The 14,935-nt window shown below is 43.7% G+C and overlaps 1 protein-coding gene across 1 annotated transcript in view; it reads right to left on the bottom strand.

Annotated features, from left to right (window-relative positions):
* DHTKD1 (dehydrogenase E1 and transketolase domain containing 1) overlaps positions 1-12,805 on the bottom strand; it is a 54,325-nt gene extending 41,520 nt beyond the window's left edge. Inside the window, exon 1 of the mRNA XM_060160318.1 lies at positions 12,580-12,805. Coding sequence (XP_060016301.1) covers positions 12,580-12,736 — 157 coding nt within the window. The 5' untranslated portion in view covers positions 12,737-12,805. The remainder of the gene's footprint in view (positions 1-12,579) is intronic.
* Between the last annotated feature and the right edge of the window lie 2,130 nt (positions 12,806-14,935).

Raw genomic sequence — 14,935 nt, 5'->3', positions numbered from 1 at the left:
GGGAGTTGGCACAAAAGGATGCTGCTCACCCCGAAAAACATGTGGCACCTACTATTCTGAAAGAGCCAGAGAGAGAGGACTATTCCCCTCCCACCTTGGGGCACATCCTCCATCCATCCTGACCATCTGTTTTCTCTCAGACCCTCATTTCACTGCTCTGGTATCTTCCACCAGACCCAGTCCCATATCTCTTCCTTCTCTGTCTCCCAGATCCTTCCATTATGACCTCTGGAATTCTGTTCCATGCTTAACAGGTCTCCCTACCTTCTTCACCTCTTCCCTAAACAATTGCTTATACTCCTGTTGTCACGGGAATCTGCTTTCCCCTGAGGACACCAGTGGAAGGTGAAGTTACGCATCACCCACACACACGTCCCTCCAGTACTGAAGGTGGAGTCAATGACTCCTCATTCCTCACTGACATTCCCCTGTAGTTAGTCCTCTAACTCCCTACAAACCCCCAGTCCTCTTAGGGACAGGCCACAGTGTTGATAACTAATCCCCACTGGCCGAAAGTCATCACAAGATAATGCTGTAGGAGAATGCTTACTGGAAAAGCATCAGTTTGTTTAGATGGAAAAAGACTAAAAGACACTATATATAGCATAAGCCTGATTTTTGTTAAAATTGGTGTATAATATATATTTCATTATATAGTATATCTAGCATATTAGTATCTATATACTTCATGCACTTGCATGTATATATTCCACATGTATAAAGGAAATAGACCAAAAACTTAGTGATGATCCTATGTCAAAATTCCTAATTTTGGGGCTTCCCTGGTGGCGCAGTGGTTGAGAGTCTGCCTGCCGATACAGGGGACACGGGTTCGTGCCCCGGTCCAGGAGGATCCCACAGCAGTGAGAGGCCCGCATACCGCAAAAAAAACAACAACAAACAAACAAAATTCTTAATTTGGGGACTTCCCTGGTGGCGCAGTGGTTAAGAATCCGCCTGCCAATGCAGGGGACATGGGTTCGAGCCCTGGTCCGGGAAGATCCCACATGCCGTGGAGCAACTAAGCCTGTGCGCCACAACTACTGAGCCTGTGCTCTAGAGCCCTTGAGCCACAACTACTGAAGCCCTTGAGCCTAGAGCCCATACTCCGCAGCAAGAGAAGCCACCACAAGGAGAAACCCGTGCACCACAACAAAGAGTAGCCCCGGCTCGCCGCAGCTAGAGAGAAAGCCCACGCACAGCAATGCAGACCCAACGCAGCCAAAAAAAAAAAAAAAAAATTTTTCTTGCTTACCATAGTTTCTAAGTTTTCTGTAATGAACATGTCCAGTAGAGCTCTTTATTTATTTATTTATTTTGGCCACACCATGAGGCTTATGGGATCTTAGTTCCCCGACCAGGAATCAAACCCAGGCCCAAGGCAGTGAAAGCACCGAGTCCTAATCTCTGGACCTCCAGGAAATTCCCAGAGCTCTTTAAATTGTATCCATTTAACTGACTTAAATACACCCTGAAAGCTTCTGATGATCAGATTCTCTCCACTGCCCTCACCAGTTGACTATATGCTTGTAAGAGTAAATTATATTTGTTCTTAAGGCTGTTGCTATGGAGAAAAGTAAACATTAGGGGAGACATTATAAAAATCTAGGAGATTCCGCACTCAGATTGCTTTCATAAGTGCTCTTCACTTTAAAGATTTGCATATACAAAACCAAAAATAAACATACTTGAGTTAAAATACGTAAAGCGTCTCTCATTTCATTATGATAATCCTTGATTTAATGATTTTTTGTTAAATTAACTGACCAAGTTTCAGTGTCAAATGCATTGGATAAAATTGCTTCAGCTGGATTACTTTGGTAGCAAATAATGAAATTAAAAGATTTAAATGGATTATTGGATCACAGCAATAGAATACATATCTTCTTCACAAAAAAACTCCCTGTTACTGTATAAATCAAAGGATTACTGTAAGAGAAAAATGAATCCCTTCACCTGAGGCATAATACTGACCAAATGACTCAGTGCTCACGATATCTGTGAAAGTTCAGAGGAATTTAATTGGATGTTTAAATTCCTAAGAAGCCAGAGAGAATAGGGCAAACCACAGTAGCAGATATATACGCTCTTCTTCCAAATAAAATGGAAAATACTGGAGGCGTGCTTCTGGCTCAGGAGAATGGCACATAGTAGATGCTCAAGAGATATTTGTTATTACTTGAATGAATGAAGTCCTGAAATTCACTGTATTGTAATGGCATCACAGAACCCTCCCGATCAAAGGTTTCCAGAGCCCTCAAACATGCCATATGAGGGCTGCAGTGGACCCCTCCTGATCACTTTGGGTCCTTCTCTTCTGAGAACTGTACCCTCCCATCCCAGAGGGCGGGTTCCAGGGCCATGTCTCTATTGCTCCACTTTGCCTCCCAAAGAGTCAATGGATTCCAAAGACACCTGAGTCAAGGTGGGTCAGATTCCATCTTCCCAGAATTTGAGACTTGGAATGAAGAGATATGAGAAGACTGAGCGTGAGACTGCTATCCTTAGAAAAGCCTGCTTGCAAGGTTTATGCTCTTGGTTGCTGCCTGGGAATTTGAATTTCAGGAATGGCCTCACCTGTCCCTAATTGGTAAGGGTGATCCACTGTGCCTCGACTGTTTGGGAGAACAAGGTAGTTTAGGCTGAACACCTGCTTTCCTTCTGGGAGTCTGGGATTTTGGCACATGCAGAGAGTGCTTATACGAACCTCTCCCAATAAAAACCCTGCAGGGATATCAGCTCGGTGCTTTGTGACCGCCTGGAGGGGTGGGATAGGGAGGGTGGGAGGGAGGGAGACGCAAGAGGGAAGAGATATGGGAACATATGTATATGTATAACTGATTCACTTTGTTATAAAGCAGAAACTAACACACCATTGTAAAGCAGTTATACCCCAATAAAGATGTTAAAAAAAAAAAAGAAAACCAAACCCTGGGTGCTGAGACTCTAATAGGATTCCCTGCGCAGGAACATTGCACACATGTTGCTGTGTTTCTTGAAAAGGAGTGCATTCCGTGTGATGCCTCATGGGAGAACGCAGAAGGAAGCCTGCACAAAGGTACTCCAGACTCTTCCTGTGCCTTTTCCATTATGGTCCAGCTGTGTGTCCTTATCACATCACTGCCATAAACCTTAGCCATGAGTACAACTATAGACTGAGTGCCATGAGTCCCTTCTGGAGAATCTCTAAATGTGGGGTGGTCTTGTGAACCCCCAACACACATTACGGGTGACACAGGAGCTAAGTACCTTAACAGCTGTGCCTTATCGGGCCACACACAGCCTCTGCCAATATTCCCAGAGTTAGCTTTGGTTCACTCCCTTCTTGATTACTTGAAACGTTTTTCAGCTCTAGAAGATACCCTTGTACCCTTCAAATAAAGTCCCCTCTTTGCTTAAGATAGCCAGAGTTGGTTTCTGCTGCTTGTGACCAAAAGAACCTTAGCTAAAACAAGAGTAAAAAAACATTATGAGGGACTTCCCTGGCGGTCCAGTGGTTAAGACTCTGTGCTTACAATGCAGGGGGTGCGGGTTCAATCCCTGGTCAGGGAACAAGATCCCACGTGCCGTGCACCCAAAACAAACAAACAAATAAATAACATTATGATAGGGATATCTACTTCACTTTATTCTCTGCTGTAAGCAAACACAGTGGGGGCACTGGATAGTGTTGAATAGCATTTTATTTTCAGAAAGAAATGTGTTCATATTAACCAACATAAAGTACACTGACAGATAACCTAAACTAAACTTAGTACTTCAACTGGAAGTCAATACAGTTCTCTTTCATCATCTGGTCATAAACAGCCTCCCCCCAAAATATCTAGATCCAATCCACAGTCTCTTTGCATTCAAGTCAGCATATGCTTAGAGCAAGCGGGAACATTGTCTATCTATAAAAATACTGAAGACTCCAAGAAAGAGAACTCCATAATTGGAGTCCCATAGGCCCTATTTTTTTTTTTTTTTTGGCCACACCTTGCGGCATGTGGGATCTTAGTTCCCTGACCAGGGATCGAAACCACGTCCCTTTCAATGGAAGCGTGGAGTCTTAACTACTGGACCGCCAGGGAAGTCCCCTCTTAGGCCCTATTAAAATGAGACGGGAACTTCCCTGGTGGCACAGTGGTTAAGAATCCGCCTGCCAATGCAGGGGACACGGGTTCGATCCCTGGTCCTGGAAGATCCCACATGCTGAGGAACAACTAAGCCTGTGCTCCCCAATTACTGCGCCTGCGCTCTAGAGCCCACGAGCCACAACTACTGAGCCCGCACACCACAGCTACTGAAGCCCGCACGCCCTAGAGCCCGTGCTCCGCAACAAGAGAAACCACTGCAATGAGAAGCCCACACACCGCAACTAGAGAAAGCCCGCGCACAACAATGAAGACCCAATGCAGCCAAATACATAAATAAATAAATAAACAACAGAAATTTATAGAAAAAAAGAAATGAGACAGCTGCCACCAGCTTCAACTTAGGAACTTCATAGATAACCATATCAAAAGGCAAGACTTGGTACCAGAATACTATTATTATGAATTCTGTACAACAAACTCATACCTAGGCTGTGCAGCTGAGTTCATTTTACATCCTATCTTCTCTTCCCATCTCAAACATGATATCTTTATAAGCTAAATTTATTTTGCCAGGTAGTTCTTTCTTGCAAAAAACCAAACTTTAAATAGAAACCTTGTTCTGGTCCTTTCCTTTTTTTTTGAGATTCCTTTCTTAAATCATTGCTGAAATAGGTAAGCAACAGTCACAGATGGATAATAAATGATAGTGACCATTTATTGAGTACTAACTTGTGCTACACATTGTGTTACATTTTTCAGATACGTCATTTTATCTAATCCTGTAACAGCCCTGAAATAGGCACCCTTATCTGCAGAAGAGTTAACTGAGGCCCAAACACGTTAAGTGACTTGCAGAAGGTGACACTGGTAATGAAGAAGCTGGAATTTGAACTATTTGTACTCAGGTGTGCTTGATTTTAATCCAGTGTTTTACCCACTATACCATAACAAAAAGTGAAAAGGAAAGTCCAGGGCCTACAGCAAACAGGATGAGATAACTAGAAGTCATTGAAACATTTAAAAAATCATCTAAATATTTTTGAAAATCTCTAATGCAATAAGATTTTCCACAACTGTTTTTCCTATACCTCCAGTAAAGGCTCCTATTATTTCTTTTCTCTTCTTTTTTTTTTTTGGTCCGCGTCACGCTGCTTGTGAGATCTTAGTTCCCCAACCCGGGACAAAACCCAGGGCCCAGCAGTGAAAGTGCCGAGTCCTAACAACTGGACTGCCAGGGAATTCCCAAGGCTCCTATTATTTCTAATATGCAACATACCTGCAACCTCACTTCAACTACTAAAGCTGATCTCCAAGATCAGTAACCACTAAACGCTGTTTGGAATCTTACAGCTCCCATCTCCTAATGGTCTCTAAATTCTGCCATTTTTTAATAACCCAAATCCTTCATAATGAAATTTATGCCTATGAATCACTGGTCCTAAGCTGTTGCCCTTCTATATACTAACAACGACTATCAGAAAGAGCAATTAAGGAAACAACCCCATTTAGTGTCATACCAAAAAGAATAAAATACCTAGGAATAAATCTACCTAAGGAGGTAAAAGACATATACTCGGAAAAGTATAAGACACTGATGAAAGAAATGGAAGATGACACAAACAGATGGAAAGATATACCATGGCCTTGGACTGGAAGAATTAATATTGTTAAAATGACCATACTTCCCAAGACAATCTACAGATTCAGTGCAATTCCTATCAAAATACCAATGGCTTTTTTCACAGAACTAGAACAAATACTTCTAAAATGTATATGGAAACCCACCTCCATTTTAAATTAGGATTGTTGATAAATAAATTCAAGTTTACTTGGAAGTTGAGGTATACAGAGGTTAAAGTACAAGCTGTTTTACTAATAGCCAGCTACAAAGGACACTCATCACAGGTCAAATTTTAACTAGTGAAACCGCTGCCACCCAAAAAGGTTACTACAAGCAAATCCAATATCTCTCCAAAGCCTTACTACAGTGAAAATCTTAGTAAATGAAGTAGTCATCCTATGCAGGCATTGATATTTGGCCAAGATAAACATATTAAGAAAGAAGGCTGATGAAGGTCAAAGAGGAGGAGGGAGGCACCATAACTTTGACCATACCTCCTCCCATTTCTCTGTGTCACCTTGGATGTGGGAGGATGCCTTGTGTCCATTTTCAGTAGGGTTTGTCCTTTGATTCATTTTGCCAGTACCAAAAGTTAATGTACATGATCCATCCCACTAACTCAGTCATTCCTCTCAACAAAGATGGTACCTTTTAGGACAACTGGTAGGCATTATGAAAAAGACTAAAGCTGGGACTTAGCTGGCAGTCCAGTGCTTCAGACTCTGTGCTCCCAATGCAGGGGACACCTCCCAATGCAGCGGGCATGGGTTTGATCCTTGGTCGGGGAACTAAGATCCTGCATGCTGCACAGCAAGGCCGAAAAAAAGAAAGACTAAAGCCAATTAAACTGTGTCCTTGGCCTCATCAGCCTCCTATAATTAATAGAACAGACCATAAGCACAAGTTAAACAGAATTTAAGGAAAAACCCAATGAATCTTAATTGTCTTCATCAGCAAAAAAAAGTTATTCCTTCTTCTAGAACATGGTAATACAGTATATTACCCTATATATAAAGTGTTTCTTAGTTCTTGGTGTTACGGTTGTACGTGCAAAATTCAAATGTATTAAATGTCACAAAGAAATTGCATATACAGAACCCTATTTCCACTTCTTAGTAGGAATCAATCATTTAATAAGTATTTAGTTAAGTGCAGAGCTGAAAGGAATATAAGACAAGGTCTTTACTAGGCAGGATCTTACAATGTAAATGAGAAGATGATTCCCGCACAAAACTGCACACAATTAGAAAAAGTTTAATACAGTCCAAGGGGTTGGGCCCCATACTGAGAGTTAAGGGAATTCAGATTAGGATAGCCTGGAGTTGTCTGGAAAGATGTCACGGAGAACTTGGGAATGGAGCTGGACTGTAGAGAGTAAGAAGTGGAAAGGCACAAAGTGAAGAAGAGATTTGGAAAGTGGGGGAATTTATGTGGAAAGAGGTAAGAAAGAATTAGAACAGGTCAAGAAACATGAAGGGCATTGAGTAGCAACCTAAAGAACCTGCATTTTATTTTGAGAGGCAAAGTAGAGCCTTTGGAGACCTGAGTAAGAAAGTGACTCAGTTAAACCAACGTTTTAGAAAGACTGGACTAAGCTGGAAGGGAACTAGGCTATAAATTATAATACCAGCTAGGCTAGCAGTTTTACCTCTTTGAAGTCATGGATCTCTTTGAGAATGTGATGAAAGCTACGGGCCCTCGGCCTACAAACAGACACACACACAGAGTTGTGCAAAGTACACAGACCCCCTGAAACCTTCTCATAGGGGTCCATGGGCCCAGGTTAAGAACCCTTGAATTCAACTTTTTTTTTTTTGGTAGCAGGCCAGAATTAAACACCTAGACTAGGATCCTAGTTAGTGAAAATATGAAGAAAGCAAGGCTTTGAGAAATAGAGTGCTCAAAATGTGACAGGAAGTACAAGGTGGAAAAGTTGCTTGCCCCAGATTTTTAAAGTACATCTGTAGCAGAGACTATTATAACTCCCAACATCCATTTTCCCTTCTCTTTTATGGTAACAGATAGTTGAGTATATGACCACCCAGAATCAGGATACCCTTTCCAGCCTTCCCTGCAGCCAGGGTGGCCATATGACTATGTTCTGGCCAATGAGAGGATAGTAGAAGTGATGTTTCAACTTCTGGGTCTTACCCTTAAAGAGATGGTGTTCTCTTCCCCTCCCCCTTTTCCTCCCTCTTGCTGGCCAGTATGTGGCTATAGTGGTGAACTATCCTTGACCAGAGTTGAAAGCAACACCCACAGGGTGGCAAAGAAACAACATAGAAGAAACTTGAACCCCTACAGCTTTGCAGAGCAGAGCTGTCATACCAGCTCAGACTTCTACTTACTTTATTCAACCCACTGTTATTCCAGGTCTCTGGCACAGCCCCTGAACACATCCTATCCAATATTGAATTTGCTACCAGAGGTGGGTTGCTGCCATAACAGAACCTAAAATGTATATGACACTGGCTTTGCAGTCAGGTGGTGGGTACCGAGGACCCAGGTATTTCAGACTAGAAAGCTGAAGCAGTGTTATGTTATCTGACATTTGGTAAAACTGTCACTTGCGATATCTTGAAAGGCAGGCTGCATGCCCATGGAGCCTGTAGCTCGGTAGTCTGTGTTCATCGTTTCTTGTCATCTTCAGGAAAGCCCCAGAAGAAAGGTGAGGTCAAGGAGGAGATAGTTCATCATTAAGAAGAGATGGAGGGAAATTCACTCCACTACTGGGAGGTTTTCTCCATCTGTGGCCTCAGTACCTAGAGGGCAGACCCAGCCAAGGTTGGAAGAGTAGAAGCAATTAGTTAAGGTAGTTCTGAAGAGGCTGTCTTGGCCGGATATAGGAGAAAAGATGAAACCCCTTTTTAAGTACCTTCTAGTAAGCATTATCTGTTAGATGATGAAAGCCAGCTGAGCCTTCAATATCACACAAAGGGTTTTGCCTTCCCACTACAGCATATTAGTTGAGATGGTCTCAAAATAAACACCATTAAATTTAGGGGGTCGAGTGGGTAGAAGCAGTAAATAAAAGACCAGGGTTTGCAGGCTTAAAAACTAGGCCCGGATGAGCTCTTTGACTGTGGGCAACTTGCTCATGGAATGACTAGAAGCAAAAAGCCAAAAAGCAAAAAGCAAAAAGACTGCAGTCCTAGGAATTTTATTTAAGAAACTGAACTGCCGGGTTTCCCTGGTGGCGCAGTTAGTTAAGAATCCGCCTGCCAATGCAGGGGACACTGGTTCGAGCCCTGGTCCAGGAAGATCCCACATGCCGTGGAGCAACTAAGCCCGTGCGCCACAACTACTGAGCCTGCGCTCTAGAGCCCGTGAGCCACAACTACTGAAGCCCGTGCACCTAGAGCCCATGCTCCACAACAAGAGAAGCCATCGCAATGAGAAGACCACGTACCACAACGAAGGGTAGCGCCCGCTCACCACAACTAGAGAAAGTCCGCGTGCAGCAATGAAGACCCAATGCAACCAAAAATAAATAAATAAATTTTTTAAAAACCTGAACTGCCAAAGAAATCCCAACTCCAAATCTCAAAAAATGGTACAAATGAGGTTACTTACAAAACAGAAATAGAGTCACAGATGTAGAAAACAAACCTAGGGTTACCAAGGGGGAAATGGGGCAGGGGAGGATAAATTGGGAGATTGGGATTGACATATATACACTACTATATATAAAATAGATAACTAATAAGAACCTGCTGTATAGCACAGGGAACTCTACTCAATACTCTGTAGTGACCTATATGGGAAAAGAATCTAAAAAAGAGTGGATATATGTATATGTATAACTGATTCACTTTGCTGTACAGCAGAAAGTAACACAACATTGTAAATCAACTACACTCCAATAAAAACTAATTTAAGAAATAAAAATAAATAAAATAAAAAACTGAACTGCCAAGGAAATCCCAACTCTGGCCAGAAAAAAAAAATCTGTAATTGATGACGACCTAAAGTAACTCTCAGGCTCCTAACTTTATCAAAATAAAGTGGACCATGAAAGGTGTGCAGCCCCCAAGGAGGGCACACTCCCCAATGCCCTCAGAAGATACAGGTTAAAGAAGAACCCATGGGCTTCCCTGGTGGCGCAGTGGTTGAGAGTCTGCCTGCTAATGCAGGGGAAACGGGTTCGGGCCCTGGTCTGGGAGGATCCCACATGCCGTGGAGTGGCTGGGCCCGTGAGCCACAACTGCTGAGCCTGCGCGTCTGGAGCCTGTGCTCCGCGACGGGAGGGGCCGTGATGGTGGGAGGCCCGCGCACCGCGATGAGGAGTGGTCCCCACTTGCCGCAACTAGAGAAAGCCCTTGCACAGAAACGAAGACCCAACACAGCCAAAATATAAATAAATAAACTCCTACCCCCAACATCTAAAAAAAAACAAACAAAAAAACTACATCCTTAAAATGGGCAAATTTTAAAAAAAAGAAGAAGAACCCATAAGGCAAGACCAGGGGAAGGGACAGGGGCAGAGTTGAGGGGCCAGATAATCTAGTGAATTTACCACTAAGCCACATAAAGGGGCTTTATCATTCCTACCCAACAGGACTTGATAACTGGTCTGAATCAGTGGCTGCTATAAATTCCTCATTCTTTCCTTTTGTGGATGGGAGTTTCCTTTGTACATCGAATGTGTATATATTCAGGATGGATGGCAGTTCATAAAATTCCAGACTCCAAGGAGCCACAGCCACACCTGCTGGAGAGGACTGCACATTCTCCAGAGAAAATGGACTTTGAGCTGAATTAAGGAATTTAATGGAGGAGGGAGGAGGTGAGTACATTCTATGTGTGGGAAGAAAAGCTTAGGATATTTGAATGGCCAAAGGGGCCGAGCGTGGTAATTACTAATTGTTTTCCAACATCTATTTTCCTCTTCTCTCTCAAAATAATTTTTAATTGGAAGGTAGCCACCCTGAGTAAAGACTATGGTTTCCAGTCTCCCTTGCAGGTATGTATAGAAGTGTGACCAAGCTCTTTGGACGTGAGCTATATGTAATCTCCTTCCCCATTCTCCCACACAGCCTAGTAGGAGTAGTATCTATAAAAAGAGTTTTTACAAAATGATGTGATAAGTTCTTAAACAGAAAGAACTGTCACAGACCTACATGGAATGATAATTTTGGAGAAAGTTACAAAACGGCCCACTTGCCTTTAAGTTTTATTCAGAGTATTAAAAAAAGATATAAGGAAAAAAATTCCTTAAGTCAGATCCCATAACTGCAACAAACAACTATTTCTCAGTATTGATTTTACTCTATCCTCTCAGTACAACACAATATTGTACCCTTAGCCTGCAGTTCTAACTCAATACTGAACTTTCAAAGTTCACCAAGGATCCCACAATACAGCAAGTTCATTGCTAGGAGGGGTGGGGAGGCACAAGTTGGTGATGAGGGAAGAGAGAAGATTATATACAGATAAAATCAACTCCAGAGATATTTTTTCAAACCACACCAGCCCAAAGCTCCCTGGATGATTTGGATACAGTCTTGCCATTGAGAACCACCAGCCCAGACTTTTCCCAGCAAAGATTAATTCTCGACTGCCAGGCTGTTAATAGGAATCAAACAGAGACCCAGCAGTGAGGGAAAACCTCAAATAAGATCACAATAATTGCACACTGAGCACACACTAGTAAGTTCTTAATTGAAGAAGAGATTGTCAAATACATCTTACACATACATCCCTTATGACTATAACAGTGTTTGGCCACGGTGGCCACGGACATCCTGCTAGAGAATCACTTAGAGTGACATAAAAATACAAATTCCTGAACCTCATCTCAGGCCACTGAATGAGAACTAGGGTGGGGTTTGGGGGAGGGGAGAGGGAGGCTGGCCTGGAAGCTAGCATTTTAACATGACGCAGAGTGATCTGAATGCGCACTTCAGTTTGAGGACAGTTGGCATGTAAAATTCTGGGCATTCAATTTGCCAAGTGAAATAAGATACCTATAGTCTTACTCTCAAGGGATTAGCAATCTAGCTGGCCAAAATCCTGTCCCTAAAGAAACCCGCTAGACTCAAGAAGGAGAATCAGTTTTATTCTAAATGTTCCCTGGGATCAAAAGCAAAATATTGAGGTTCCAGTGTGTGATGTACTGCTCAAAGGTCAGGTGCTTAGACGATGAAGGGGCTCCTAATTGTTAATCTAGTAACTGGATCAAAGATGCCAAATGACCTTCCTCTAATAATCGATCTGTGTTCATCTTCTATTCTGTGAAGATGAATAAAGATACAATAACTTTGGAGCATAAACCAAATGCTCAAAATTAGTCTCTAGCATATGAGGATGCAACAGAGCTTCCAAAAACTGATACTCGTGTCTCGTAATACATTAAAACCTGAGTAACACGTTTCTAAATTCAGCAAAGAGTTCTAAACTCTGAAATTAAAGAGGCTACACAGAGGAGACAAATGGATAATAAATACCATGCTGTGGTCCAAGACCATCTACTAACTGCCCTCTTCACCCTGCCACAGTCGCGATCCCCACACATCCCGGCTCACACCAGCTTTGGAGACGGACCTGGAAATGTATCCTTGGGTGATCTCCAGGAGCTGGGATATCTTAGAACTTTTCTTTTCCTGCAGCCCCGACTCCGCAAAGAGCTAAGTTCTTATACGTTTTACGACCAAGGAATGGAAAAGACAAGAGCTCACAAAACCATTCTGTGACCCCGACCCTGACTGTATGCACGCCTGTCCGCCTCTGCTCCCTCGCCTCACGTTCCTCCCCACCCTCCTACTCGCACACTGAGGCCCCTAGAAGCCCCAACTATCAAAAGCACCCCACCCCAGGCCAGGCAGGAAGGCCCCCTGCCTCCCCAGGCCCCACGCCCACCGCCCGGGCCCAATCCCTGACCTGGGGGGCGCGCCAGGCCGCCCTGGGGCTCCCGGCTCTCGGGCTTCCTCGGCGGGTAGCCGTAGACACCCCTCTCTGTCTGGTAGCCGCGCCGGAGGAGGAGCGGAGGGGCCCGGCCGAGGCCCAGTCTTGTTGCTGCCACAGTGGCCAAGGCCATGTCCCGCCAGGCCCCCCCCGGGCCCAGAGACTTCTGCGGGAGCTCGAGGGGTCGCGTCCACAGGGAGGTAGCTCCTGGAACCCACCGCGTGGGAGGCGAGAGGAGGGAGGGGGGTAGGCGAGGAGAAGCCCCGCCTTCGAGACAACGCCCCCAGTCCTGATTGGCCAGGACCGGCCCTCGGAGCCAATCTAGATCAGCGGCCTTCAAAGCGAAGCCACGCCCCGGGATCCGCTGGGACTCGCGCGGTCCTAGAGGCTGAGGGTAGGCCTGGATTTGGGAAAATGGGGAGTGTTGAGTAGAGCGTTACCGGCTTTCTGGTATAAACCTTGATATCCCTATATATGCTGCGGTCTCCCACCAGGAGTGATCACCCACCACCCCTCTCCTGGAAGCCCCAGAGCACATCCTCACACACACGATGCAGTCTCCTACAGAAAGGAAAAATTAGCGACAGGTGCATGAAAAGTGGCTGGGACTCAAACCAAGGGATTTGGTTTGAAGGAAAGGTCATAGGAAGTAACCAGAAAATCAACATCCCCCCTCCATTTGCATTTTTGTAAGAAACATTGAGGGAGAAAGAATAAAATAGGGGAGAAGGAGCCTGTACGAAAGCGATAGAATAGGAGTGAAGAGAAAGTGGACGTGGAAGATTTCATGTGGAGTAAGGTAAATGTGCAAGGTGAGGGGCACACCAAGGAGAGGGGCAAGCATGAGCACAGAAGCCTGGGAGAGGCTGCAAGGCATTGCAAGTGATTCCAAGAGGCCGGCGAATTGGGTGTGTATTGAGAGATGGGAGTGGAAAGGTAGATACAGGATAACTGCGTGATTAAAAGAGCTTTCAATAAAAAAGAAAGAAGTAATTACGAGATCAGTGTCCCTTTATATCCCAGAGAAGGGAATCTCCAATCTCCCACAGGGACAAGGTTAGCCTTGGACAGGAGCAAGGGCACTTCATAGAATATAAAAGGGAGGAAAGGCAGAGCATAAGCGTTATCTGTTTCGGTAGGCTGATAGATTTAATCATGGAACGATGATGAAGTTCTTTTCTGCTTCAACTTTTTTTGGTGAAATATTAAGCAAGATGAACAGCAGAAAGTGGGAGTGAAAAGACATGGGAGGACGTCTGAAAGGGATAAAAAGGTATGAAGCAGTGGGATGGGAAAGTGAACAGACCCAGAAATGTCATGATTTGGGGGTTGCCAAGAGCCCACTGAGGCTTGTGGTTACGGACTTGACTCAGACAAGACAGAGTGATTGTGAGTTTTTCTCCAGATATGTTCAGCTCCTTTTGCAGGTGCAGGGTAGGCAGGAGTTGTATTTAACTAAGGATGGATTTTTGCCAGGCAGGTATGATGGAGAGATGGGGCAAGGGAGAATTCATAGCACTGAGCCATGCAGTCCAGGCTGGAGAAGTTGAAGGGAGGCTTATGTTGAAAAGTTGATTGGATCAGGGGACTGAATGTACCAGGGGTAAAAGCGTGCATAGTTGGAGTGGGGATTCTCATGTAGGTGAGCTGCTGGTCTCACTGACTGACATTTGAAGTTGGGACTTTGAGTGGAAGGCAAAAATTGGAATCAATTTCTTTTCTTTTCTTTCTTTCTTTTTTTTGGCCGCGAGACATGCAGGATCTTAGTTCCCCTACCAGGTATCCAACCCGTGCCCCCTGCAGTGGAAGCACAGAGTCCTAACCACTGGACTGCCTGGGAAGTCTCTGGAATAAATTTCTTGAGGCCTGTGGACCTTGGATAAGAATTCTCGATGTGGATTGGCAAAGTTCATAATGTTTCAAAAGTTTTCTGTTTTGGTAAATATATGAGAAATAGGCACTCTTATACATTGCTAGTGGAAATGTAAAATGGTACAAACTCTATAGAGGGAAAACTGTCAATATCTTACAAAATTAGAAATGCACATTTCATTTAACCCAGTGATTCCGCTTCTAGGAATTTGAAAGTCTAAGATAGACTTTCATACACACACTCGAACACAATTATGTGTGTACAAGAATATTCACTGTTGTATTGTCTATAACTTAAATTTTAAAAGATTGTGAGTATCCTAAATATCAAAAAATAAGAGATTAAATAAGTTATACTACTTCCTTACAACAGACTACTATAGAGTCATAAAAAAGAATGAAGCAGCTCATTATGCCTTGAATTGGAACAATTCCTAAGATATATATATATGTTTTTTTG

This window comes from Lagenorhynchus albirostris, chromosome 1 (assembly GCF_949774975.1).
Source record: "Lagenorhynchus albirostris chromosome 1, mLagAlb1.1, whole genome shotgun sequence".
Taxonomy (NCBI): Eukaryota; Metazoa; Chordata; class Mammalia; order Artiodactyla; family Delphinidae; genus Lagenorhynchus; species Lagenorhynchus albirostris.
Note: the sequence above shows the minus strand (reverse complement) of the source record. Positions and strands in the feature narration are given on the sequence as shown.